The following is a 27,265-nucleotide window of genomic DNA, read 5'->3' as shown; positions in this document are numbered from 1 at the left end:
GCTACTCAAAAAATATATATATAGTTTGTGTATTCATTCTTCCAATAAATGCACAAAGCCAGTAGTTTTACTGACACACAGTCTTCTATGGAAACCCACTGGTATGTTGTAGAACTTGTCACAGGTCTTCAGGCACTTTGGCTGCCTTGTGGTCATACCACCTCCTCCAGAACACACTGTTATTTCCCTTAGAAGTTTTTTATGTCTTCGTCCATATGTTTGCAGCTATTGCCTTATACCTGATTCATTGAGGTGTATGTAGGCTTCTGCCAGGCTATTATGTGACCTGTCTGACAGTGAACCAAGAGGCATGAACACCTGTAACGCTTCGCTGGTTCCAGAACCCTCATGATCTGATTATAAAAGAAGTCTGCCATGCGGTAACACCAGCTGTTTATTGGCAGCTGAACTGAGGATTAAAAAACATCATGTACAAGAAGCTTTGTTTTATAAACAATCTATTTCATTTTCCACAAAATAATATTGCAAGGCAAGACTGACAGTAATTGTAAACTCTACCGTATGTAACACAGGGCTAAAAGGGTAAAAGCCCTGGTATGTTATCAGCCCCCATCCAGACCTGCGCTAGCTAAATGATAAATAGGCTGCTTTTGGCTTGTGATGAAATAGTAGGTGCCATAGAGAAAGTTCGCACGTCGTAAAATTTGACGTATTTTATTGTACTTGTGCATTTTCATCCATAACCGGCAAAAATAAAATAAAATACATCACTAAACTTTTCCCTGTGTGAATTTACCTGTAGCCTCATTATTCTACAGCACACAAAAAGGGTACGTTCACACATGCGTATTTTCTGCTGCAGATCTGCTGCAGATTTGCTTTAGCGGATTTTTTTGCCCATTAAAGGGGTTATCCAGGAAAAAAAAAAATTTTATATATCAACTGGCTTCAGAAAGTTAAACAGATTTGTAAATGACTTCTATTAACTCCTTAATGACACATGACGTACTGGAACGTCATGTGTCCGCTCCCGGTCTATAACACGGCGAAATCGCGGCATCCCGAACAGCTTACAGGACAGCGGGAGGGCCCCTACCTGCCTCCTCGCTGTCCAATCGCTGAATGACTGCTCAGTGCCTGAGATCCAGGAATGAGCAGTCAAGCGGCAGAATCATCGATCACTGGTTTCCTATGAGAAACCAGTGATCAATGTTAAAGATCAGTGTGTGCAGTGTTATAGGTCCCTATGGGAACTATAACACTGCAAAAAAAAAACGGAATAGAGATCATTTAACCCCTTCCCTATTAAAAGTTTGAATCACCCCCCTTTTCCCATAAAAAAAAAAAAAAAAAACACAGTGTAAATCAAAATATATGGTATCGCCGTGTGTGGAAATGTCCGAATTATAAAAATATATCGTTAATTAAACCACACGGTCAATGGCGTACGCGCAAAAAAAATCCAAAGTCCAAAATAGTGAATTTTTGATCACTTTTTATATCATGAAAAAATGAATAAAAAGTCCTATCAATGCGAAAATGGTACCGCTACAAACTTCAGATGATGGCGCAAAAAATGAGCCCTCATACCGCCCCATATGCGCAAAAATAAAAAAGTTATAGGGGTCAGAAGATGACTATTTTAAACGTATTAATTTTCCTGCATGTAGTTATGATTTTTTCCAGAAGTACAATAAAATCAAATCTATATAAGTAGGGCATCATTTTAATCGTATGGACCTACAGAATAAAGATAAGGTGTCATTTTTACAAAAAAATGTACTACGTAGAAACGGAAGCCCCCAAAAGATACAAAACAGCGGGGTTTTTTTTTTCAATTTTGTCGCACAATGATTTTTTTTTCCGTTTCATCGTAGATTTTTGGGCAAAATGACTGATGTCATTAAAAGTAGAATTGGTGGCGCAAATAATAAGCCATCATATGGATTTTTAGGTGCAAAATTTAAAGAGTTATGATTTTTTTAAAGGCAAAGAGGAAAAAATGAAAATGCAAAAACGGAAAAACCCTCGATCCTTAAGGGGTAAAAAAATCTTAATCCTTTCAATACTTATGAGCTTCTGAAGTTAAGGTTGTTCTTTTCTGTCTAAGTGCACTCTGATGACACGTGTCTCAGGTACCGCCCAGTTTAGAAGAAAATCCCCATAGCAAACCTCTTCTAAACTGGGCGGTTCCCGAGACACGTGTCATCAGAGAGCACTTAGACAGAAAAGAACAACTCAACTTCAGAAGCTCATAAGTACTGAAAGGATAAAGATTTTTTAATAGAAGTAATTTACAAATCTGTTTAACTTTCTGGAGCCAGTTGACATATAAAAATAAGTTTTTTCCTGTATAACCCCTTTAAAGTCAATGGGCAGCAAAATCTGCAGCAGCAAATCTGCAGCAAAAATACGCACGTGTAAACGCACCCAAAGGCTGAATAATCTACTTGACTCCAGACATTAGGATGACCATGAAGTTAAAAAAAAAACAATATGGAGAAAAAAAAAACATGAAAAGAAAATTTGAATGAGAACTTGAGTCCGCTCTAGTTTCAAAAGGGTGTGTTTTTGGCAAACATTTGTAAGGTTACATCTAAATACATTTTTGTTATTTAGGGCATGGTCACACGCTGCAGAGTTATCACAGATTTAGACTTTTCTATTAAGGTTAATTTGGAAAATCGGAAGCAAATCTAAAGCACAGCTTTAGGGTCTATTCACTCAGCAGAATTTCCACTTGCGGAATTCCGCCTCAAATTAAAGCCTATAGACTTCTATAGGATTCCAGACACCCATTCACACTTCTAAATTTCAGCTTGCGGAATTCCGCAAGCGGAAATTTAGAAGTGTGAATGGGTGTCTGGAATCCTATAGAAGTCTATGGGCTTTAATTTGAGGCGGAATTCCGCAAGCGGAAATTCTGCCGTGTGACTAGACTCTTATTCTATGCAGTGAAAGAGTCTGAATGTTTCTTTAAAGGACCGTAACACTTTTATACATATTAATAAATAAATGGATAGTTGGTATACTGCAGGTAATCTTCTGCTTTCCTTTCATGCAGTATAAAAGAATCCTGTGAGTTTGTCTTCCATTTCTGATAGCTCTATAAACCTTCCTACAGAGTATTCTCACCTACAATGTTTTGTCTTTGATACTATCTAGGGAGCGGGGAAACACAATATAATTACACAGAGATGGCAGAGAGCATGTCAAATTACCAGAGCAAAACATAGACTGTGACTCACGGTGAGTGGGCGGTGTTGTCGTGGAAACTGCCTTTGTGACGTGCGTCTTCTATAGTTCGTATACCACATTCCCTATTCATTCACAGGCTTCCCATCCGATGTAATATGTGGTATTGTCGTACCCCCGGGATTCCTAGCAATTTTATCACAAAGATAGAATAATGAGCATTGTCAGGTTAAATAGCTTTTCTGGAAATATTTTAGGGAAACAGTAGTAGAAACATAATGGTATTACATAATGTACCCACATGAAGCATGGGGAGGGGGATTTACTATGACTAGCATTTCACGCGTCACTCTTAAGTAAACTCTATCAGGCACACACCCATGGCTGCCCATAGATAGATTTCTAGTCCAACTGTAAATGTAAATTGCCCTGTCCACCCTGAGTGGGTGATTGGTTGTTGTGGGCAACCAATTGGTTGCTGTGTTTTCTCAGTTTTTACTCCCCCCCCCCCTTATATCTTGAATAAATAACCAGATACAACTCTTTGGTGGTGAATAAAATTGGCCATGGCCTTTATTACCCCTTCCTGACCCTTGACATACCTGTCCGTCAGGACGGGCTCAGGAGTACAGGCTTGAAAGTCGGGTCGACGTTGTAACCGACAGTTGACATCTGTCAGTAATGATGGACATCGGAAATCAATTCGATGTCAGTTATTTAACTGTTTAAATGTTGTGTTGATCCTGCATGGTCAACGGAGTAAACACAAAAATGTTTTGGTCATATCACATTCCAGAAAAAATTTAACAAAATCTGATTAAAAAGTTGTAACTACACAAATTGACCAGGTACCATTAAAAACTACAGCTCATGACAAAAAATAGACCCTAACACAGCTCCATAGGTGAAAAAATGTAAAAAGATATAGGGATTAGAACACGGTAATATATATTCTTTTTGTTAACGTTTTCAAATTTTTTTTTAACTATAAAACAAACATAAATTATTAAAGTTTTGTATTATTGAAATCGTACTGATATGTTAAAGGGGTATTCCAGGCAAAACCTTTTTTTTATATCTATCAACTGGCTCCGGAAAGTTAAAACAGATTTGTAAATTACTTCTATTAAAACATCTTAATCCTTCCAATAGTTATTAGCTTCTGAAGTTTTCTGTCTAACTGCTCAATGATGATGTCACGTCCCGGGAGCTGTGCATGATGGGAGAATATCCCCATAGGAACTGCACAGCTCCCGGGACGTGAGTCATCTCAGAGCAGTGAGACAGAAAACAGCAACTCAACTTCAGAAGCTAATAACTATTGGAAGGATTAAGATTTTTTTATAGAAGTAATTTACAAATCTGTTTAACTTTCCGGAGCCAGTTGATATATAAAAAAAAGTTTTGGCCTGGAATACCCCTTTAAATAATGTTAGCATGTCAGTTTTACTGTATTGCTCAACAAAATTCCTGCAATTTTTGTAAAAATTCGCCCTACATATAATTTTTTTCTGGCTTTGTAATACGTTATATGATTAAATAAAGTGTGCCAATGAAAAGTACAACTTGCCCCACAAATAAGCCATAATACAACTTTGTCTGTGGAAAAATAAAAGTTTTGAGTCTTAGAAGGCGAGGAGGAAGAAAACATAAACCACAAATCAACAACACTCCACTTACTTGAAGCACTCGCCCCCTAATAAGAGCAGCCCCGATGGTCCTGATGGAAGCCCAATCGCTTCCTAATAAGAGCAGGGCGATGGCCCCTTCCTAAGAGTACATGGGCACTAACGTATTAGATAGAAAGAAAGTTGTAACTAGCTGGGTTAATACTTGGCAGGCACACAGTAACAGAATCAGCACACAAAGGAAGATCGGAGTACAAACCGAACATTAAAGGGGTTATTCATTTTATTAAAACATATCCCCAATCCAAACTATCCTTTGGATTGGGGATATGTTTTTATAAAATGAATTCCAGAGGTAAGAGCTGAACTTGGTACAGAAATCCTATCCGATTCAAGTCCTGCTCTTACCTCTGGAATGCAGGGTCCAGTCCTCCACAGCACGCTCGAGACCCCCATCCACAGAGATGTGCTCTTGCTAAGCAGAAGTGACGGCCCGCTCAGTCAATCAATGGCTCAGACAGGTTACAGAAAAAAACAAGCTGCTTGCTCCATTACTCAGGTACCGCCCTAAAATAAGATCAACTTTACTTAACATGACACATCTTCTGTTAACAAGACAACATGACAATACACATAGATGCAGATATTTTCTTACTACATAGTACTGGAATACTGCTATTTACAATCTACTCTAAGAGTTAAATGAGCTTAAATTACTCCAAGGGCCAAGTGTCTGGGTTTTTAGGATGAAGAAGGTTTTTTTTTTTGTAGACCATGAATAAAGGCCCATAAATTCCATCTTGTTAATAAGGCATAGGGATTCCTTCCCGGTAGTGACTGATCGAACATTTTCAGAAAACCGGGTATGTAAAGGTCTGATTGTTTTACTAATATAAGATATGCCGCAGGTACACATAATAGTGTACACATATTACCAAATAATCATGGTCAACGTACAAAGTCTAGGAGTCAAGGAGACAAAAAAAGGACACTATTTACATGACCTGCAACAATGGTTTCCATTGGGGATGGACTTACTAAGCCAGGTAGAATTTTTGATTACGTCCCTTAAAGGGGTTATCCAGGAAAAAACTTATATATATATATATATATATATATATATATCTCAACTGGCTCCAGAAGGTTAAACAGATTTGTAAATTACTTCTATTAAAAAATCTTAATCCTTTCAATAATTATCAGCTGCTGAAGTTGAGTTGAGTTGTTGCTTTCTGTCTGGCAACAGTGCTCTCTGCAGACATCTCTGCTTGTCTCGGGAACTGCACAGAGTAGAATAGGTTTGCTATGGGGATTTGCTTCTAAACTGGGCAGTTCCCTAGACACGTGTCATCAGAAAGCACTTAGACAGAAAAGAGCAACTCAACTTCAGAAGCTCATAAGTACTGAAAGGAAGAAGATTTCTTAATAGAAGTAATTTACTAATCTGTTTAACTTTCTGGAGCCAGTTGATATACAAGCCAGTGGTTAAATATGGCATTTTTCACCACTTTTTCCATTGGGAGAAACTGAAGTGAAAATGAAATGTTTGTCATTACTGTTGTTAGACCAGTCCCTTTTTCTCCTTTTCAGCAATTTCTCTTTTTCATGTGATCTAGCTCAAATGCAAGATTTTCTATCACATCTCTTGGGTATCCCCTTGATTTCAAAAGTTCAGATAACTCCTTTGCCTGTGTATCAGAAGAAGATAAATCTTTATTAATCCGATGTGACCTTACAAATTGTCCATAAAGCAATGAATGTTGTACATCGTTGGGATGATAGCTACAGTAACTAGGGAGAGAACTGACAGCTGTCCGTTTTCGGTAGCCCCTAGTAATGAGGTCACCTGACCTTGTATCAAGTTCCACATCCAAGAAGTTATCAAATAAATCAAATTACATCTACCGCTGCCTGTGAATTCTGTGCCTCGATCAACGTCCCGGTTTCGAGGTAACCATTACCACTCTTCAGTACTGCTATTTACCAGTCACCATCCTTGGAATACCGGAGGGACGAGGAGGCTGCGAATGTACTAGGTAAGGTGCCATCCATTTTGCCTTATCTATCCACTGTTCTATACTTGATATATATGATGACTTTGTCATTGATGAACCTGGGGTGCAACTTAATGTTTCTAATAAAGGGGTTGTCCAAAGTGTCAGCCTTTTGTACTTCAAATTTAGTTAGCGAAAGTAGAGGTGACAGTTTCTTCCATTTTATCTTTTTGAAGGTTTGTAAAAGAGTAGCTCAGCTCCCTCCCTTTACAGTACTGGGTACACAGCTAAAAACGTCTGCAGAGGAGAGGAGAGAGATATACTATAGGTATCTGAGCTATCCATTTTAAATAATACTTATGCGGGGTACATTGGAAAACCTTGCCCTTTATAATAAAACAAACAAAACACAAATGTAATCTGACAGCTGTAGGTTATTACGTGTCACAATGCAGTGGAAAATGCCTCAGCAGTCGAGTATGCCTCCCTATCAACAGTCTCAGGAATTTCTTTGTAGACTGTGAGACAAGGCTTACGGCCAATTCTATTGGAAAAAAAACATTCAATGAATCAATAGAGACAAGACGAATCTATGGTCGAACTCAAATACTAACCCATTCTAGAATGTATTAGGCTAGGTATCAATGCAAGTTTTTTTTCTGCTTTTTCCCATTCCTTTTGAAGCCACTGCAGTTTGTGCCAAAGCCAGAAGTGGATTCAAAAGGAATGGGAAATATAACGGAAGGATTTATACTTTTCCTTCCTACTGGATCCACCAGAAAAAAACCTGTGTAGAAATCTAGTCTTATGATACGCTTTCAGGAAATCAAAGACTATAGATGGATTTATAATTGTTTTGCACAGTTTTTATAGTGGTAAAATGTAGCAAATTTTTGAGCAACACATTTTTGAGTGAGAATCTTTAGGCACTGCCTGTTTCAGGAATGTGTTCACATATCCCAACTCATTGTGGAATTGGGATGTGTGATCTCCCGGAGGCTCTGTGTCATAGTGCTCTTACAGGAAATAGTCCTATGTTCACAAGGCGGAATGTCCACATAAAAATTCTGCACAAACATTATGCTGCAACAGAGTCCCATTGGTTTTAATGGGATCCTGCTGCACTGTGCACATGGCGGAAATCCTGATTTCAGTGTCCGCAGAAATAATAGACTTATTTATTCTTTCTGCGGAATGTGCTCAGAAATGCATTGCCTTCTATGGATATTGGGCATTTCTGAGCAGTCCTAGCGCTGTCATTTTTCACCAACACCCGCTGCCCGGAAATTTTCCAGGTGGAGATTCCATCATGTAAACATGGCTTCATGAACTTATTTCCAACTGTTTTGCAGGTCTTAGAATGATCAACATAACCTCAAAACTGTACTACTGCTTTTTGTTGTTTTTTGTATTTTTTCCCTTTATCAGATGGGCAAATTGTCACATTGAAGTTCAGTCGCTGGAGTCAGAGAAACAGACATCCTACCCAAACAGAGTGCCTAAAATGTCCAGAATGTTTACTTTGCCATCTAACGCGTTCAGTGACGATAAATGCATCCATGTCAATAATCAGAGAATAAACCTCCGTCAAAATCTGTAGGATTTTGTGTGGATTTCCCAGCATATTGTTTGTGGATTTGCTGTTGAAATTTGTACCAACAATTGCAAGAAGCTCTTTGCCATCCTATTTACCATATGTCCTGGACATGAAAACATTATGTCTAGTAGCAGGGTGGCAGTACAGTACATTTAAGTCAATTTTAACAGATGTAACATGGTGGGTTGCACTAGAAATAAAGTATAATCGTGGGGTAATGATGTAACTAAGATTTCCCAAGTGGGCTGTGGGGAGGTAAAGCACATGGTGATCAATGTGAGGCTGGGTTCACACCCCGTTTTTCAAATATGGTTACCGTATAAGGTTTTCCGCTAAAAAACGTATGGCAAAAACTGTATGCAACCGTATACAACCGTATGACTCCAAATTAAAACGTATACGGTTTTTCCCCGTATGGTTCTATCCGTTTGCATCAGTTTTTGCCAACGGTTTTGCTATTTTGTTGGAATTAGTTTTCCAGCAATTTAATAAAGTTACTATTGTTCTATTGAAATTCCAATCTGCGCATGTGTCAACTCCAAAAATGGATTAGAAAAACCGTGTGCAACCGTATTCTGAAATTCTGTGTACGGTTCTCATAGACAACAATGTTAAAAGAACCGCATACGTGTCACGATGCCGGCTGGCAGGAGGTGGATCCTCTGTGCCAGAGAGGGATTGGCGTGGACCGTGCTAGTGGACCGGTTCTAAGTCACTACTGGTTTTCACCAGAGCCCGCCGCAAAGCGGGATGGTCTTGCTGCGGCGGTAGTGACCAGGTCGTATCCACTAGCAACGGCTCAACCTCTCTGACTGCTGAAGATAGGCGCGGTACAAGGGAGTAGACAGAAGCAAGGTCGGACGTAGCAGAAGGTCGGGGCAGGCAGCAAGGATCGTAGTCAGGGGCAACGGCAGGAGGTCTGGAACACAGGCTAGGAACACACAAGGAAACGCTTTCACTGGCACAATGGCAACAAGATCCGGCGAGGGAGTGCAGGGGAAGTGAGGTATAAATAGGGAGTGCACAGGTGAACACACTAATTAGAACCACTGCGCCAATCAGCGGCGCAGTGGCCCTTTAAATCGCAGAGACCCGGCGCGCGCGCGCCCTAGGGAGCGGGGCCGCGCGCGCCGGGACAGGACCGACGGAGAGCGAGTCAGGTACGGGAGCCGGGGTGCGCATCGCGAGCGGGCGCCACCCGCATCGCGAATCGCATCCCGGCTGGAGGCGGTATCGCAGCGCACCGGGTCAGTGGATCTGACCGGAGCGCTGCAGTAGCGAGAGTGTAGCGAGCGCTCCGGGGAGGAGCGGGGACCCGGAGCGCTCGGCGTAACAGTACCCCCCCCCCCCCTTGGGTCTCCCCCTCTTCTTAGAGCCTGAGAACCTGAGGAGCAGACTTTTGTCTAGGATATTGTCCTCAGGTTCCCAGGATCTCTCTTCAGAACCACAACCCTCCCAATCGACTAAAAAAAAAGTTTTCCCTCTGACCTTCTTGGAGGCCAGTATCTCCTTTACGGAGAAGATGTCCGAGGAGCCGGAAACAGGAGTGGGAGAAACAAGTTTGGGAGAGAAACGGTTGATGATGAGTGGTTTAAGAAGAGAAACGTGAAAGGCATTAGGAATACGAAGAGAAGGAGGAAGAAGAAGTTTGTAAGAGACAGGATTAATCTGGCACAAAATTTTGAAAGGACCAAGATAGCGTGGTCCCAATTTGTAGCTAGGGACACGGAAGCGGACATATTTAGCAGAGAGCCATACCTTGTCTCCAGGAGAAAAAATGGGGGGAGCTCTTCTTTTCTTATCAGCAAACTTCTTCATGCGTGATGAAGCCTGTAAGAGAGAATTTTGTGTCTCTTTCCATATGGTGGAAAGATCACGAGATATTTCATCCACAGCGGGCAAACCAGAGGGCAAGGGAGTAGGGAGGGGGGGGAAGAGGGTGACGGCCGTACACCACGAAAAATGGGGATTTGGAGGAAGATTCAGAGACTCTGAAGTTATACGAGAATTCAGCCCATGGTAGAAGATCTGCCCAGTCATCCTGGCGAGAGGAAACAAAATGCCGTAAATAATCACCCAGGACCTGGTTAATTCTTTCTACTTGCCCATTGGATTGAGGATGATATGCAGAAGAAAAGTTTAATTTAATCTTGAGTTGTTTACAGAGAGCCCTCCAGAATTTTGACACGAATTGGACGCCTCTATCCGAGACGATCTGCGTGGGCAACCCGTGAAGACGAAAAATGTGTACAAAAAATTGTTTTGCCAACTGAGGCGCTGAAGGAAGACCAGGAAGAGGGATGAAATGTGCCATCTTGGAGAATCGATCAACGACCACCCAAACAACAGTGTTGCAGGTCTTAGAATGATCAACATAACCTCAAAACTGTACTACTGCTTTTTGTTGTTTTTTGTATTTTTTCCCTTTATCAGATGGGCAAATTGTCACATTGAAGTTCAGTCGCTGGAGTCAGAGAAACAGACATCCTACCCAAACAGAGTGCCTAAAATGTCCAGAATGTTTACTTTGCCATCTAACGCGTTCAGTGACGATAAATGCATCCATGTCAATAATCAGAGAATAAACCTCCGTCAAAATCTGTAGGATTTTGTGTGGATTTCCCAGCATATTGTTTGTGGATTTGCTGTTGAAATTTGTACCAACAATTGCAAGAAGCTCTTTGCCATCCTATTTACCATATGTCCTGGACATGAAAACATTATGTCTAGTAGCAGGGTGGCAGTACAGTACATTTAAGTCAATTTTAACAGATGTAACATGGTGGGTTGCACTAGAAATAAAGTATAATCGTGGAGTAATGATGTAACTAAGATTTCCCAAGTGGGCTGTGGGGAGGTAAAGCACATGGTGATCAATGTGAGGCTGGGTTCACACCCCGTTTTTCAAATACGGTTACCGTATAAGGTTTTCCGCTAAAAAACGTATGGCAAAAACTGTATGCAACCGTATACAACCGTATGACTCCAAATTAAAACGTATACGGTTTTTCCCCGTATGGTTCTATCCGTTTGCATCAGTTTTTGCCAACGGTTTTGCTATTTTGTTGGAATTAGTTTTCCAGCAATTTAATAAAGTTACTATTGTTCTATTGAAATTCCAATCTGCGCATGTGTCAACTCCAAAAATGGATTAGAAAAACCGTGTGCAACCGTATTCTGAAATTCTGTGTACGGTTCTCATAGACAACAATGTTAAAAGAACCGCATACGTGTCACGATGCCGGCTGGCAGGAGGTGGATCCTCTGTGCCAGAGAGGGATTGGCGTGGACCGTGCTAGTGGACCGGTTCTAAGTCACTACTGGTTTTCACCAGAGCCCGCCGCAAAGCGGGATGGTCTTGCTGCGGCGGTAGTGACCAGGTCGTATCCACTAGCAACGGCTCAACCTCTCTGACTGCTGAAGATAGGCGCGGTACAAGGGAGTAGACAGAAGCAAGGTCGGACGTAGCAGAAGGTCGGGGCAGGCAGCAAGGATCGTAGTCAGGGGCAACGGCAGGAGGTCTGGAACACAGGCTAGGAACACACAAGGAAACGCTTTCACTGGCACAATGGCAACAAGATCCGGCGAGGGAGTGCAGGGGAAGTGAGGTATAAATAGGGAGTGCACAGGTGAACACACTAATTAGAACCACTGCGCCAATCAGCGGCGCAGTGGCCCTTTAAATCGCAGAGACCCGGCGCGCGCGCGCCCTAGGGAGCGGGGCCGCGCGCGCCGGGACAGGACCGACGGAGAGCGAGTCAGGTACGGGAGCCGGGGTGCGCATCGCGAGCGGGCGCCACCCGCATCGCGAATCGCATCCCGGCTGGAGGCGGTATCGCAGCGCACCGGGTCAGTGGATCTGACCGGAGCGCTGCAGTAGCGAGAGTGTAGCGAGCGCTCCGGGGAGGAGCGGGGACCCGGAGCGCTCGGCGTAACAGTACCCCCCCCCCCCTTGGGTCTCCCCCTCTTCTTAGAGCCTGAGAACCTGAGGAGCAGACTTTTGTCTAGGATATTGTCCTCAGGTTCCCAGGATCTCTCTTCAGAACCACAACCCTCCCAATCGACTAAAAAAAAAGTTTTCCCTCTGACCTTCTTGGAGGCCAGTATCTCCTTTACGGAGAAGATGTCCGAGGAGCCGGAAACAGGAGTGGGAGAAACAAGTTTGGGAGAGAAACGGTTGATGATGAGTGGTTTAAGAAGAGAAACGTGAAAGGCATTAGGAATACGAAGAGAAGGAGGAAGAAGAAGTTTGTAAGAGACAGGATTAATCTGGCACAAAATTTTGAAAGGACCAAGATAGCGTGGTCCCAATTTGTAGCTAGGGACACGGAAGCGGACATATTTAGCAGAGAGCCATACCTTGTCTCCAGGAGAAAAAATGGGGGGAGCTCTTCTTTTCTTATCAGCAAACTTCTTCATGCGTGATGAAGCCTGTAAGAGAGAATTTTGGGTCTCTTTCCATATGGTGGAAAGATCACGAGATATTTCATCCACAGCGGGCAAACCAGAGGGCAAGGGAGTAGGGAGGGGGGGGAAGAGGGTGACGGCCGTACACCACGAAAAATGGGGATTTGGAGGAAGATTCAGAGACTCTGAAGTTATACGAGAATTCAGCCCATGGTAGAAGATCTGCCCAGTCATCCTGGCGGGAGGAAACAAAATGCCGTAAATAATCACCCAGGACCTGGTTAATTCTTTCTACTTGCCCATTGGATTGAGGATGATATGCAGAAGAAAAGTTTAATTTAATCTTGAGTTGTTTACAGAGAGCCCTCCAGAATTTTGACACGAATTGGACGCCTCTATCCGAGACGATCTGCGTGGGCAACCCGTGAAGACGAAAAATGTGTACAAAAAATTGTTTTGCCAACTGAGGCGCTGAAGGAAGACCAGGAAGAGGGATGAAATGTGCCATCTTGGAGAATCGATCAACGACCACCCAAACAACAGTGTTGCCACGGGATGGGGGTAAGTCTGTAATAAAGTCCATACCGATCAGAGACCAAGGCTGTTCGGGGACAGGCAGAGGATGAAGAAGACCAGCGGGCTTCTGGCGAGGAGTCTTATCCCGGGCACAGACAGTGCAGGCTCGCACAAAATTCACAACATCCGTCTCCAGAGTCGGCCACCAATAGAAACGAGAGATGAGTTGCACGGATTTCTTGATGCCCGCATGACCTGCGAGATGGGAGGAGTGACCCCGTTTGAGGATTCCGAGGCGTTGGCGTGGAGAGACGAAGGTCTTCCCTGGAGGAGTTTGCCTGATGGAGGCTGGAGAAGTGGAGATCAGGCAGTCAGGAGGAATGATGTGTTGCGGAGAGAGCTCTACTTCCGAGGCATCCGAGGAACGAGAGAGAGCATCGGCCCTAATGTTCTTATCGGCAGGCCGAAAGTGAATTTCAAAATTAAATCGGGCAAAGAACAGAGACCACCTGGCCTGGCGAGGATTCAGCCGTTGGGCAGACTGGAGATAGGAGAGGTTCTTGTGATCGGTGTAAATAATAACTGGAAATCTTGATCCCTCCAGCAGATGCCTCCATTCCTCAAGTGCTAATTTAATGGCTATAAGCTCTCGATCCCCGATGGAGTAGTTCCTCTCCGCCGGAGAGAAGGTCCTAGAAAAAAAACCACAAGTAACAGCATGCCCGGAGGAATTTTTTTGTAGAAGGACCGCTCCAGCTCCTACTGAGGAGGCATCAACCTCCAATAGGAAGGGTTTAGATGGGTCAGGTCTGGAGAGCACGGGAGCCGAAGAAAAGGCAGACTTGAGCTGTTTAAAGGCGTCTTCCGCTTGAGGAGGCCATGACTTAGGACTGGCATTCTTTTTGGTTAAAGCCACGATAGGAGCCACAATGGTGGAAAAATGTGGAATAAATTGTCTGTAATAATTGGCGAACCCCAAAAAACGTTGGATAGCACGGAGTCCAGAGGGGCGTGGCCAATCTAAGACGGCAGAGAGTTTGTCTGGATCCATTTGTAGTCCCTGGCCAGAGACCAAGTATCCTAGGAAAGGAAGAGATTGACATTCAAACAGACATTTCTCCATTTTGGCATAAAGTTGATTGTCACGAAGTCTCTGAAGAACCATGCGGACATGCTGGCGGTGTTCTTCTAGATTGGCAGAAAAAATCAGGATATCGTCCAGATATACAACAACACAGGAATATAAGAGATCACGAAAAATTTCATTAACAAAGTCTTGGAAGACGGCAGGGGCGTTGCACAGGCCAAAGGGCATGACCAGATACTCAAAGTGTCCATCTCTAGTGTTAAATGCCGTTTTCCATTCATCCCCCTCTCTGATGCGGATGAGATTATAAGCACCTCTTAAGTCCAGTTTGGTAAAGATGTGGGCACCTTGGAGGCGATCAAAGAGTTCAGAGATGAGAGGTAGGGGGTAGCGGTTCTTTACCGTGATTTTATTAAGACCGCGGTAGTCAATGCAAGGACGTAGGGAGCCATCTTTTTTGGACACAAAGAAAAATCCGGCTCCGGCAGGAGAGGAGGATTTGCGGATAAAGCCCTTTTTTAAATTTTCCTGGATGTACTCAGACATAACAAGAGTCTCTGGGGCAGAGAGAGGATAAATTCTGCCCCGGGGTGGAGTAGTGCCCGGGAGGAGGTCAATAGGACAGTCATAAGGCCTGTGAGGAGGTAGAGTCTCAGCTTGTTTTTTGCAAAAAACATCCGCAAAGTCCATATAGGCCTTAGGGAGACCGGTTACAGGGGGAACCACAGAGTCACGGCAAGGAGTACTGGGAACCGGTTTAAGGCAGTCCTTGAAACAAGAGGGGCCCCACCTCTTGATCTCCCCAGTGGACCAATCCAGGGTTGGGGAATGGTGTTGAAGCCAGGGTAGTCCAAGGAGAATTTCGGAAGTGCAATTGGGGAGGACCAAAAACTCAATTTTCTCGTGATGAGGTCCGATGCACATTAGGAGGGGCTCCGTGCGGAAACGTATGGTACAGTCCAATCTTTCATTGTTAACACAATTGATGTAGAGGGGTCTGGCGAGACTGGTCACCGGGATGTTGAACCTGTTGACGAGAGAGGCCAAAATAAAATTTCCTGCAGATCCGGAATCCAAGAAGGCCATAGTAGAGAAGGAGAAGGTAGAGGCAGATATCCGCACAGGCACAGTAAGACGTGGAGAAGCAGAGTTGACATCAAGGACTGTCTCACCTTTGTGCGGAGTCAGCGTACGTCTCTCCAGGCGGGGAGGACGGATAGGACAATCCTTCAGGAAGTGTTCGGTACCGGCACAGTACAGGCAGAGATTCTCCATGCGGCGTCGTGTCCTCTCTTGAGGTGTCAGGCGAGATCGGTCGACCTGCATAGCCTCCACGGCGGGAGGCACAGGAACGGATTGCAGGGGACCAGAGGAGAGAGGAGCCGGGGAGAAAAAACGCCTCGTGCGAACAAAGTCCATATCCTGGCGGAGCTCCTGACGCCTTTCGGAAAAACGCATGTCAATGCGAGTGGCTAGATGAATGAGTTCATGTAGGTTAGCAGGGATTTCTCGTGCGGCCAGAACATCTTTAATGTTGCTGGATAGGCCTTTTTTAAAGGTCGCGCAGAGGGCCTCATTATTCCAGGATAGTTCTGAAGCAAGAGTACGGAATTGTACGGCGTACTCGCCAACGGAAGAATTACCCTGGACCAGGTTCAACAGGGCAGTCTCAGCAGAAGAGGCTCGGGCAGGTTCCTCAAAGACACTTCGAATTTCCGAGAAGAAGGAGTGTACAGAGGCAGTGACGGGGTCATTGCGGTCCCAGAGCGGTGTGGCCCATGACAGAGCTTTTCCAGACAGAAGGCTGACTACGAAAGCCACCTTAGACCTTTCAGTAGGAAACTGGTCCGACATCATCTCCAAGTGCAGGGAACATTGAGAAAGAAAGCCACGGCAAAATTTAGAGTCCCCATCAAATTTATCCGGCAAGGATAGTCGTAGGCCTGAAGCGGCCACTCGCTGCGGAGGAGGTGCAGGAGCTGGCGGAGGAGATGATTGCTGAAGCTGTGGTAGTAGCTGCTGTAGCATCACGGTCAGTTGAGACAGCTGGTGGCCTTGTTGCGCTATCTGTTGTGACTGCTGGGCGACCACCGTGGTGAGGTCGGCGACAACTGGCAGAGGAACTTCAGCGGGATCCACGGCCGGATCTACTGTCACGATGCCGGCTGGCAGGAGGTGGATCCTCTGTGCCAGAGAGGGATTGGCGTGGACCGTGCTAGTGGACCGGTTCTAAGTCACTACTGGTTTTCACCAGAGCCCGCCGCAAAGCGGGATGGTCTTGCTGCGGCGGTAGTGACCAGGTCGTATCCACTAGCAACGGCTCAACCTCTCTGACTGCTGAAGATAGGCGCGGTACAAGGGAGTAGACAGAAGCAAGGTCGGACGTAGCAGAAGGTCGGGGCAGGCAGCAAGGATCGTAGTCAGGGGCAACGGCAGGAGGTCTGGAACACAGGCTAGGAACACACAAGGAAACGCTTTCACTGGCACAATGGCAACAAGATCCGGCGAGGGAGTGCAGGGGAAGTGAGGTATAAATAGGGAGTGCACAGGTGAACACACTAATTAGAACCACTGCGCCAATCAGCGGCGCAGTGGCCCTTTAAATCGCAGAGACCCGGCGCGCGCGCGCCCTAGGGAGCGGGGCCGCGCGCGCCGGGACAGGACCGACAGAGAGCGAGTCAGGTACGGGAGCCGGGGTGCGCATCGCGAGCGGGCGCCACCCGCATCGCGAATCGCATCCCGGCTGGAGGCGGTATCGCAGCGCACCGGGTCAGTGGATCTGACCGGAGCGCTGCAGTAGCGAGAGTGTAGCGAGCGCTCCGGGGAGGAGCGGGGACCCGGAGCGCTCGGCGTAACAATACGGTTCGCATACGGTTTTCCAACCGGAGGCAAAAACGTGGTCGACAGCGTTTTTGCCTACAGTTGAAAAATCGGTAAAACCGTATCCGAGGCAAAACGGATGCAACCGTACACAACATTTAGAATACGGTTTACAATGCATTCTCTATGCATACAGTTTCGGATACTGTCGTATACTTTTTTTGCGGAACGTGGTGTGAACCCAGCCTGAGACAGCTTGTATTAGCTCATATTTATCAGTGTAGAAGGCATTGTTGACTGCTGTATAGTGGTTGGAACTATAGAAAGGCATTGTTTGGAAAAACCTGCAGCTCCGAGGTACTCCTATAACAACAGGGTAAATATACTGTATATGTAATCAGAATACAATGCTCTCTTTTGCTATCATGACAACAAGAAGCAGCATGTACAATGTATGTACAATAAGGGCCATATTACACAGAATGATCTATATAATAGGGCAGCAATCAGTAAAGAAGCTAATGCTTGTTTGTCGGCTCATCACATGCTTTTGCCATGTTTAAAAATCGTTGTTTGTCGGCCGCACGTTGCCCTGTGTAATAGGTCACGTGTGGCTGAAAAAGGACAGAAGTAAACAGCCTGTTCACTGATACTTAGTAATAGGCTCAGTAAATGATCGCTGATCTAGGAGATCAGTGCTTGTATCAGACTGGGGTTAAGCTATGTAGTGCAGCAATAAAGAGAACCTGTCATGCAGGCATAATGTTATAAAGAAGGAGGAGCTGAGTAGATTGAAATATAGTTTTGTAAGAAAAGTTCCAAGATAAGTAGTCTGGGCTAAGTAGTCAGGTGGGCGGTCCTACTCAGTGACTGTCAGCTCTCTATGTGCACATTTATACACAGATAGCTATCAATCACTAAGTATGTAATACTCCAGGCAGGCAGCATTGGACATTTGGTTACATACTTTGCTACATTTAGATTGATCTGGTCACCAAACAATATAGATGAGAAAAACTATACAGTGGTCCTCATAACTATAAACTCCAAACACTACAGACCAGAGTATAAATAGTGATATATAACAAATCTTTATTGAGACATGAATAAAAAACAATTAAAAAACATATAATGAGAGGTAAAGCGGACAATATAGGAAGATAACAAGGTGGGAGACTCTGCAGAATATCCAAGAAGTTTTCTTCCAAGCACATATTGTATATGAAACAGGATGCTTCAATGGCATATATGTCAAGTTCAATATGAAAAAGTGAATAGCATCACATAATATACTAGTACACAGCACAGGAAAAAAGGATGTAAACACAGTAACATGTAAACAGAGTATGGATATTACCCAGAGATGGTGATGCACCCTGCCTGAGCTCCTCACCCCAGCCTCAAATGCATTTTCGCACCTGACGAAGCATGTTACTGTGTTTACATCCTTTTTTCCTGTGCTGTGTAATAGTATATTATGTGATGTTATTCACTTTTTCATATTGAACTTGACATATATGCCATTGACGCATCCTGTTTCATATACAATATGTGCTTGGAAGAAAACTTCTTGGATATTCTGCAGAGTCTCCCGCCTTGTTATCTTCCTGTATTGTCTCTTTACCTCTCATTTTATGTGTTTTAATTGTTTTTTTTATTAATGTCTCAATAAAGTTTGGTTATTTAGATTGACCTGTAGATGCCCCCCCCCCCAATAGGAATTCATAATCTTTTTAAGGTTTTGCCAATGGTTTTATAAAAACTAGTATTCCTCTTGTCGTATAGCCACAGCATTGGTAACATCATGTGGTCACTGGCCATTGCATGCAGGTGTTGCCTCATAGTATCTAGGGCTTAAACAACAAATCAATTAATCAGAAACTAATCAAATTATGAAAATAGTTGTCAACAGTTTTAATAATTAATCAGTTGGTCGATAAGCTGGTCAGACAGATTTGTAATTTGTAAAGTTCACATACACTTAGCGATTATCACTATGTATATATGGAATTGTGGTCCTCGGCAGGCTGTTTAGTGAAGAGGGGGTCCAGCACACACTATCTTCTGCTTCCTCCAGCTCATTCCTGCAGCTATTGGGAGTCTCCGTTTGTCAGGCTCTGTGCTAAATGCCAGATTCGCAATAGTTACGGAAAAAAGACGCAGAAACTGTGTGCTATGTGTGCTGACCTCCTCTTCACTAAATGGCTGCTGGGGTCATGTAGGATGGACAAGCAGGGAATGTGCTGCCTCTCCTATGTGGCCACAAGTAAGAAACAGGGAGGGGGGGGGGGGGGGTATAATCCTTACAAGGAGGGAAAAAAAAGAAAATTTAAAAGAATTATTATACCTATTTAAATATAATAATAAAAAAAAAACTATTCCTCTCACTCTCCGCAAGGCTCAGAATGTAGCCGACCCCACAAACTGTCTCTTAACACACAATGCATCCCTTACCTGAAACACACAGAAGACCTTCAGCCCGGTCCCCTCCCCCATTAACTCCCTCCCTAATCTAACCTACAAATTATCTTCTTCTGCACTATAGTTCTTTTTATCCAATTAGTCGCAACAATAATCGGAACAATAATCGGCCAACTAATCAATTCTGAAAATAATAGGTAATCGATAGTTACAGCCCTAGTAGTATCTAGATTTAATTCCTCAGGCAACCCCTTTAGGCTATGTTTACATGGTGGAATTTCTTGGCTTCCGCTCAGATTCCTTTCTGCCAAGCTGGCAGTGGATTTTTTTTTTGCAGTTTTGCAGATTCCTTGCAAACTGTGTGTAGAATTTATGCAGAATTTCTTGCACTCAATGCACAGATTCTGAACAGAACTCAGAGTCTGATTGACTTCATTGGATTCTGCTGAGGAATTCTGCAAAAACTATTGACAGGTTCAATGTTTTTGCAAAATCCGAATGCAGAATTTGCGCAGCGGAAATGCTGCAGCAAAAAAATTGCTGTTTGAATGGGACAAATGAAATTCCATTCACCACAATGTTTCCGAGCTGAATTTTTCCTCCGGATTCTGTATGGAAATTCTGCTATGTGAACATAGCCCTTAAAGGGGTATCCACCCCCAGACGTCTTATCCCCTGGGACCCCAGCAATCTCCCTGCTGCACCCGGCAATCGTTTAGAGCGTCGGGTGCAGTGCCGGAGACTCGTGATGTCGCGGCCAAGCCCCCTCAATGCAAGTCTATGGGAGGGGGCGTGATGGCTGCCACGCCCCCTCCCATAGACTTGCATTTAGGGGCCGTGATATCATGAGAGGGGCGTGGCCGTGATGTCACGAGTCTCCGCCCAACATCACCAGTCATCTGGCACGGAACAAAGTTCGCTCAATGCATCGGATGTCTGGGGTGCTGCAGCCGAGATCGCAGGGGTTCCCAGACATCTTATCCCCTATCCAAAGGATAAGATGTCTAGGGCAGAGTACCCCTTTAAAGGGTTATTCTATCCCCTATCTAAAGGAGAAAGTCACAAAAGTGCAATAAAAAGGTGCACTTTATTGTATGAAATGACCAGAATACAGGACATAAATTGGTGTTTATGTCCTATATGCCAGTAATTTGCTACAATAAGGCTATGTTGACACGGCGGAATGTCCTTGCGGAATTCCACATAAAAATTCAATGGGATTCTGCTGCACTGTGCACACAGAATTTTCCTGATTCTAGCATCCGCAGAAAAAATTGATTTGGATTCCTTCTGCGGATTTTGTTAAGAAATGCATTGGTGTCCATGAGACGGACCATTTTTGAGTGACTCTAGCGCCCGCCGGATTATGTAAATGTGTGGAATGTTTTCCAAGCGGACATTCTCGAATGTGCGAACCTGGCCTAAAATGTTCCTTTCTATTGCTTGGTTGTGAGCTGGACAGTTTTTCTAGAATCCTCGTCGTTGTTGATTGGAGGCGCTGCCAGCCAATACTTGCTCAGGTGCGGATCGTGAAGGTGGAAGCTGGTAATCTTGTACACTGCCCAAAAAAATAAAGGGAACACTAAGATAACACATCCTAGATCTGAATGAATGAACTAATCATATGAAATACTTTCGTCTTTACATAGTTGAATGTGCTGACAACAAAATCACACAAAAATTATCAGTGGAAATCAAATTTATCAACCCATGGAGGTCTGGATATGGAGTCACACTCAAAATCAAAGTGGAAAACCACACTACAGGCTGATCCAACTTTATGTAATGTCCTTAAAACAAGTCAAAATGAGGCTCAGTAGTGTGTGTGTCCTCCACGTGCCCGTATGACCTCCCTACAATGCCTGAGCATGCTCCTGATGAGGTGGCGGATGGTCTCCTGAGGGATGTCCTCCCAGACCTGGACTAAAGCATCCGCCAACTCCTGGACAGTCTGTGGTGCAACTTGGCATTGGTGGATGGAGCGAGACATGATGTCCCAGATGTGCTCAATCGGATTCAGGTCTGGGAAACGGGTAGGCCAGTCCATAGCATCAATGGCTTCCTCTTGCAGGAACTGCTGACACACTCCAGCCACATGAGGTCTAGCATTGTCTTGCATTAGGAGGAACCCAGGGTCAACCGCATCAGCATATGGTCTCACATGGGGTCTGAGGATCTGGTCTCGGTAACTAATGGCAGTCAGGCTACCTATGGCAAGCACATGGAGGGCTGTGCGGCCCCCCAAAGAAATGCCCCACACCATTACTGACCTACCGCCAAACCGGTCATGTTGGAGGATGTTGCAGACAGAAGATCATTCTCCACGGCATCTCAAGACTCTGTCAGGTCTGTCACATGTGCTTAGTGTGAACCTGCTTTCAGCTGTGAAGAGCACAGGGCACCAGTGGCGAATTTGCCAATCTTGGTGTTCTCTGTCAAGTGCCAAACATCCTGCATGGTGTTGGGCTGTAAGCCCAACCCCCACCTGTGGATGTCCGGCCCTCATACCACCCTCATGGAGTCTGTTTCTGACAGTTTGAGTGGACACATGCACATTTGTGGCCTGCTGGAGGTCATTTTGCAGGGCTCTGGCAGTGCTCCTCCTACTCCTCCTTGCACAAAGGCGGAGGTAGCGGTCCTGCTGCTGGGTTGTTGCCCTCCTACGGCCTCCTCCACGTCTCCTGATGTACTGGCCTGTCTCCTGGTAGCGCCTCCATGCTCTGGACACTACGCTGACAGACACAGCAAACCTTCTTGCCACAGCTTGCATTGAGGTGCCATCCTGGATAAGCTGCACTACCTTAGCCACTTGTATGGGTTTTAGACTCCGTCTCATGCTACCACTAGAGTGAAAGCACCGCCAGCATTCAAAAGTGACCAAAACATCAGCCAGGAAGCATAGGAAATGAGAAGTGGTCTGTGGTCACCACCTGCAGAACAACTCCTTTATTAGGGGGGGGGGTTGTCTTGCTAATTGCCTATAATTTCCACCTGTTGTCTGTTCCATTTGCACAACAGCATGTGAAATTGATTGTCAATCAGTGTTGCTTCCTGAGTGGACAGTGTAATTTCACAGAAGTGTCATTGACTTGGAGTTACATTGTGTTGTTTGCGTGTCCCCTTTATTTTTTTGAGCAGTGTAGTTTATCCACAGGATAAGGGTCTATTCACACGGCAGGATTTCCACATGCAGATTCTGCCTCAAATTAAAGCCCAATAGACTTCTATGGGATTCCGCACTCCTATTCACACCTCTGAATTTCCACATGCAGATTCCGCACCAAATCCGCACAAGCCAGAAACCACCCAAATGAATGCAGATGCGGAATTGGTGCAGATGTGCGGAAATTCTGCCGTGTGAATAGACCCTAAGGCCGCGTTCACATGGCAGAATGTCTGCACAGAAAATCTCAGTGCGGACATTCCGCACAGTGCGGGGCGCCGGCACTAGGACCCCACGGAATGCACCGTCTCAGACAGTTAAGCATTTAATGCGGAATCCGCACAAAGAATAAATACGTTCATTCTTTGTGCAGACACAGAAAAAGGAATTTCTGGCAACATCTGGCACGGGAATTCCGCTGTGTGCACAGTGAAGCAGAATCCTGTTGAATTCAACGGGACTCTGCTGCAGCGGAAATTCTGTGCGGACATTCCAAGCGGAAGTCTGCAAGGAATTTCCGCCGTGTGAACGCGGCCTAAGCGTCACATTTTAGAGGGTCCGACTGCAGCTCCATAGACAATAAATGGGGTGCATGTGTGATTCCATTCCAAAACAAGATCCGATAAGGGTTTTAACTAGTTATACCCCTTAAAGGCCATGTTTTCCAAACAGCGAGCCTCCAGCTCTTGCAAAACTACAACTCCCAGCATGCCCGGACAGCCAAAGGCTGTCCGGGCATGCTGGGAGTTGTAGTTTTGCAACAGCTGGAGGCTCGCTGTTTGGAAAACACTGCTTTATGAGGTTAATAATGTATTATTTCCCAATTCTATAATAAGTGGTGTTGGATACAAAATACTCAACAAATAAAATACTAATATTACTAATAATAATAATGCTTTTGACCTGTGTCCTGGAGATAGAACAGTGTACAGTAAACAACACCAGTATTTACATAACGATGCTGTGTGGAAAACCCCTGCAGGCTGACCGAGTGAGGGGCGGGGATGACGGTGTGTACCGGGTCCTGAGCGGGGAGGTGACCGTGCTCTATCCGGTATCATACAGGACGGTGAGGTACAGCCGCTCCTCCCCGTGTGGGGATCTTATCAGCGCCCCCTACAGCTGGCTGCGGGAGATGCAAGCGGGGGATCCAGTCCATGTAGTTGTGTTGTTACCGTTACCGGAGCGTCTACTCCTCCGCAGAAGATGGCGGAACTGTCTCCGGTGCTACAGCCGCACAGGGACGGAGGGAGCCGGCTCGGTTACACCATATTTCCCGGCTCGGAATGCGAATCTGAAGCCGAGCTGTCCCTGAGCCTGGCCCGGATCAAGACCCGCTCGTACGGGAGCACGGCCACCGTGACGGCGCCCTGGGCTGAACGCTTCATAGAGCACCGGCTCAGCCCCAGCGACACCCTGCAGGGCATCGCGCTCAAATACGGGGTGACGGTAAGCGGGGGCCGAGGCCTGGGGGGGGAGATTGTTGTGTGCCGGTATGTGGGCCTAGTGCAGACCGGAGGAGGAAGGATGCTGCTGTGGGCTGCGGGCACACCGACTGGCACCATCATAGCCAGACTCCTTCCTGCAAGATGTGTGCCTGATGCCACAATGGCTGTAGGCCCAGTTCACACTGTGCACTCTGATGCAGATCTTCCCTGCACGTTTGTGAATGGGGCCCAACAACAGTGCGTTATATACAGCGAACTATAGTCATTAAGGATTAGGGCAGGGGTTCTCAACCAGGGGTAGGGCAGTTCGCATTGGCCAGTATTCGTCAGCGCAGAGCGGGGAATGGACGCCGTAGTTGCATCGGTAGCTCACGATTAGGGTGTCCATTTTAGGACATTGTCAGTCGTCAGCCGTACCTCCGTCCTCCGTCAGGCAAAACAGTGTCCCGCCTCCTCCCTCTGACCAATCATCGTCAGCGGCAACTCCGTCAGGCAAAACAGCGTCCCGCCTCCTCCCTCTGACCAATAACCGTCAGTCGTCAGCGGCAACTCCGTCCTCCGTCAGGCAAAACAGCGTTCCGCCTCCTCCCTCTGACCAATCACCGTCAGTCGTCAGCGGCAACTCCGTCAGGCAAAACAGCGTCCAGCCTCCTCCCTCAGACCAATCGCCGACAGCCGCAACTCCGTCCTCCGTCAGGCGAAACGGCGTCCCGCCTCCTCCCTCGGACCAATCGCCGTCATCCTTCAGCCACAACTCCCTCATCCAAAACGCCGTCATGCCTCAGACGATTCTCCCTCAGACGCATAGCAGAGCCGACGCTGCACAGCACTGTATAGCAGAGCAGACATTGAATAGCATGTACAGCGGAACCTGTATAGCAGAGAGCTGACACTGACTCGGCACTGCTACACGGCAGGAAGATTTTTCGTCTGAGGGATGACAGAGTTTTGGATGAGAGACTTTAGGATGACAAAGGAGGGAGGAGGGACTTGCGGCTGACGCCTGACGGAGATTGGTCCGAGGGAGGAGACGGGACGCTGTTTTGCCTGACGGAGGACGGAGGTACGGCTGACGACTGACGATGTCCTTAAATGGACACCGTACACGATATTGTACTGTGGCCAGTGTTGGGTGCGAATATTCACATTTCGAATTTATGTCGCAAATTCGCGAGTATTGTAACTATATTCGCTATATATTCGAAATTACGAATAATCACTTTTTTGTGCGTATTCCTTTTCACTTGTGGGCCAATTAGAATGATGCAAATACACTTGTCAGAGGTTATGAACAACATCCCTAGCAACCAATAGTAAAGTTGCCCACCCCTTCGCTGTTTCCTTCCTCGACTATGCGAATATAACGAATATGCGAAATTCGCGAATATAGGATGAATATTCGTTTATATATTTGCGAAATATCGCGAATTCGAATATGGCCAATGCCGCTCATCCCTAGTGGCCAATTTACGTGAGCTGCCAGGCCTGACGTGTGACATCCCTGACGAGGTGACGGCACAGCGCAGAAGGACATCACCCGTCAGTGTGACCTACTGCGACTCCCGCCGAACAGAATAGACGCAGGCCTGGTAATCATGTCAAACCTAGTGTAACTCCGCAGTATGGGAGGGAGGGAGGGTGTTAGTGTATGTATCTCATATATTGGCAAGGGGATTAAGATGGAGGGAGGGATAAGACGTTAGATCGTGGAGGTTCCGCCACTCCGTAGCTTGCAGCTTCAGCATTCGGAGCGTCGCCGCACGCCCCCCCCCCCCCCCATTCATGTCAATGGGAGGAGGCATGACTGCTATAATGTAGCCGTCACTCCTCCTCCCATAGAAGTGAATGGTGGGGGCGTGGCAGCAGCTATGACAGTCATCGACCATAGAGCGGGTGCTGTGCTGGAGATCGCGGGGGTCCCCAGCGGCGAGACCCACGCAACCTAACATCTTATCCCCTATCCTTTGGATAGGGGATAAGATGTTTTGGGCAGAGTACCCCTTTAAAGCATATTCCCTTTAAGGGTAGGGTCACACCACACGGATCTGCAGTGTAATTTACGCTGCAGACCCGCCAGTGACCCGACCCTTCTTGTAGGGGGCAATCCGCCGCTCTGAGCAGTCACAGGGTGAATTGTGTGTGAGTAGACTGTGAGCACGTGCTGCGATTCATAGGCCCCTGTGACTGCTCGGAGCGGCGGATTTCCGGGGGGGGGGGGGGTTTGGGGGACACAGCTGGGGGCACACTAAGGGTCGGGTCATTGGCTGATCCACAGCTTAAAATACACTGTGGATCTCTGTCATGTGACCCTACCCTAAAACTTATAATTGGAGCCACCAGATCCTGCCAAGGTGTTCATTGCTTTAATAGAAACAATAGTGCTGCTTGGAATTCAATGACAGAATCTGACTACATCTAATTTGCAGGCACGTCATAGGTATAAAATAAGAGTACTCCCTAACCTATACGGTACTCCAACCTGTCCATGGGAATTTCGAGCGATAAATTCTGGTGCAGCAGCCTCCCATTGACTTCAGTAGGATTCTGTTGCATTGTGCAGACTGCAGAATTTCCCCAGCGTAAATTCAAATTCCAGACACTGCTAAAAGAATAATGACATTCATTCGTTCAGGGGAATCATCAGGGATTGCATTACAGTCTATTACCGTTTATGGCGCCTGCTGTGCATGAGATGTCTTCCTGGAATTTCATTTTTATCTGGTTCATTCGCAATAGAACACTGTGTATTAGATTTAGCTGTCAGTTTCCCTTTAAAGGGGTTATCCAGAAATTGAACAACAGAGCTAATTTCTTTCAAAAACAGCATCACACCTGTCCAGCTAATCGCCATTCACTTCAATGCAACTGAGTGGCAGTACCACACGCAACCTGCGGACAAGCGTGGTGCTGTTTTGGAAGAAATCAGCTCTGCTTTCCTAACCCTGGATAACCTGTTTAAAGGGGTATTCTGGGATTTATTAACTTTTAACTTCAAGCCTGTTATGCAAAGTTATGTGGGTTATGCATT

The 27,265-nt window shown here is 45.6% G+C and overlaps 1 protein-coding gene and 1 long non-coding RNA gene across 3 annotated transcripts in view; one reads left to right on the top strand and one right to left on the bottom strand.

Moving 5' to 3' along the window:
• Positions 1-23,842, bottom strand: part of LOC130368531 (uncharacterized) — a 40,981-nt gene extending 17,139 nt beyond the window's left edge. Inside the window, exons 1-6 of the long non-coding RNA XR_008892497.1 lie at positions 23,742-23,842; positions 21,043-21,184; positions 6,341-6,472; positions 4,837-4,943; positions 3,759-3,899; positions 3,210-3,342 (exon numbers count right to left, since the gene is read on the bottom strand). This is a non-coding gene — a long non-coding RNA (uncharacterized LOC130368531). The remainder of the gene's footprint in view (positions 1-3,209; positions 3,343-3,758; positions 3,900-4,836; positions 4,944-6,340; positions 6,473-21,042; positions 21,185-23,741) is intronic.
• Positions 23,843-23,858: 16 nt separating this feature from the next.
• Positions 23,859-27,265, top strand: part of LYSMD2 (LysM domain containing 2) — a 36,031-nt gene continuing 32,624 nt past the window's right edge. For both annotated transcript variants that reach the window (XR_008892496.1, XM_056572321.1), the window contains exon 1: positions 23,859-24,238. Coding sequence is in view for 1 of the 2 variants with exons in the window: in XM_056572321.1 (XP_056428296.1) it covers positions 23,996-24,238 (243 nt within the window). In the remaining variant the exon portion in view is untranslated. The remainder of the gene's footprint in view (positions 24,239-27,265) is intronic.

The sequence above is a fragment of the Hyla sarda genome, chromosome 4 (assembly GCF_029499605.1).
Source record: "Hyla sarda isolate aHylSar1 chromosome 4, aHylSar1.hap1, whole genome shotgun sequence".
NCBI lineage: Eukaryota > Metazoa > Chordata > Amphibia > Anura > Hylidae > Hyla > Hyla sarda.
Note: the sequence above shows the minus strand (reverse complement) of the source record. Positions and strands in the feature narration are given on the sequence as shown.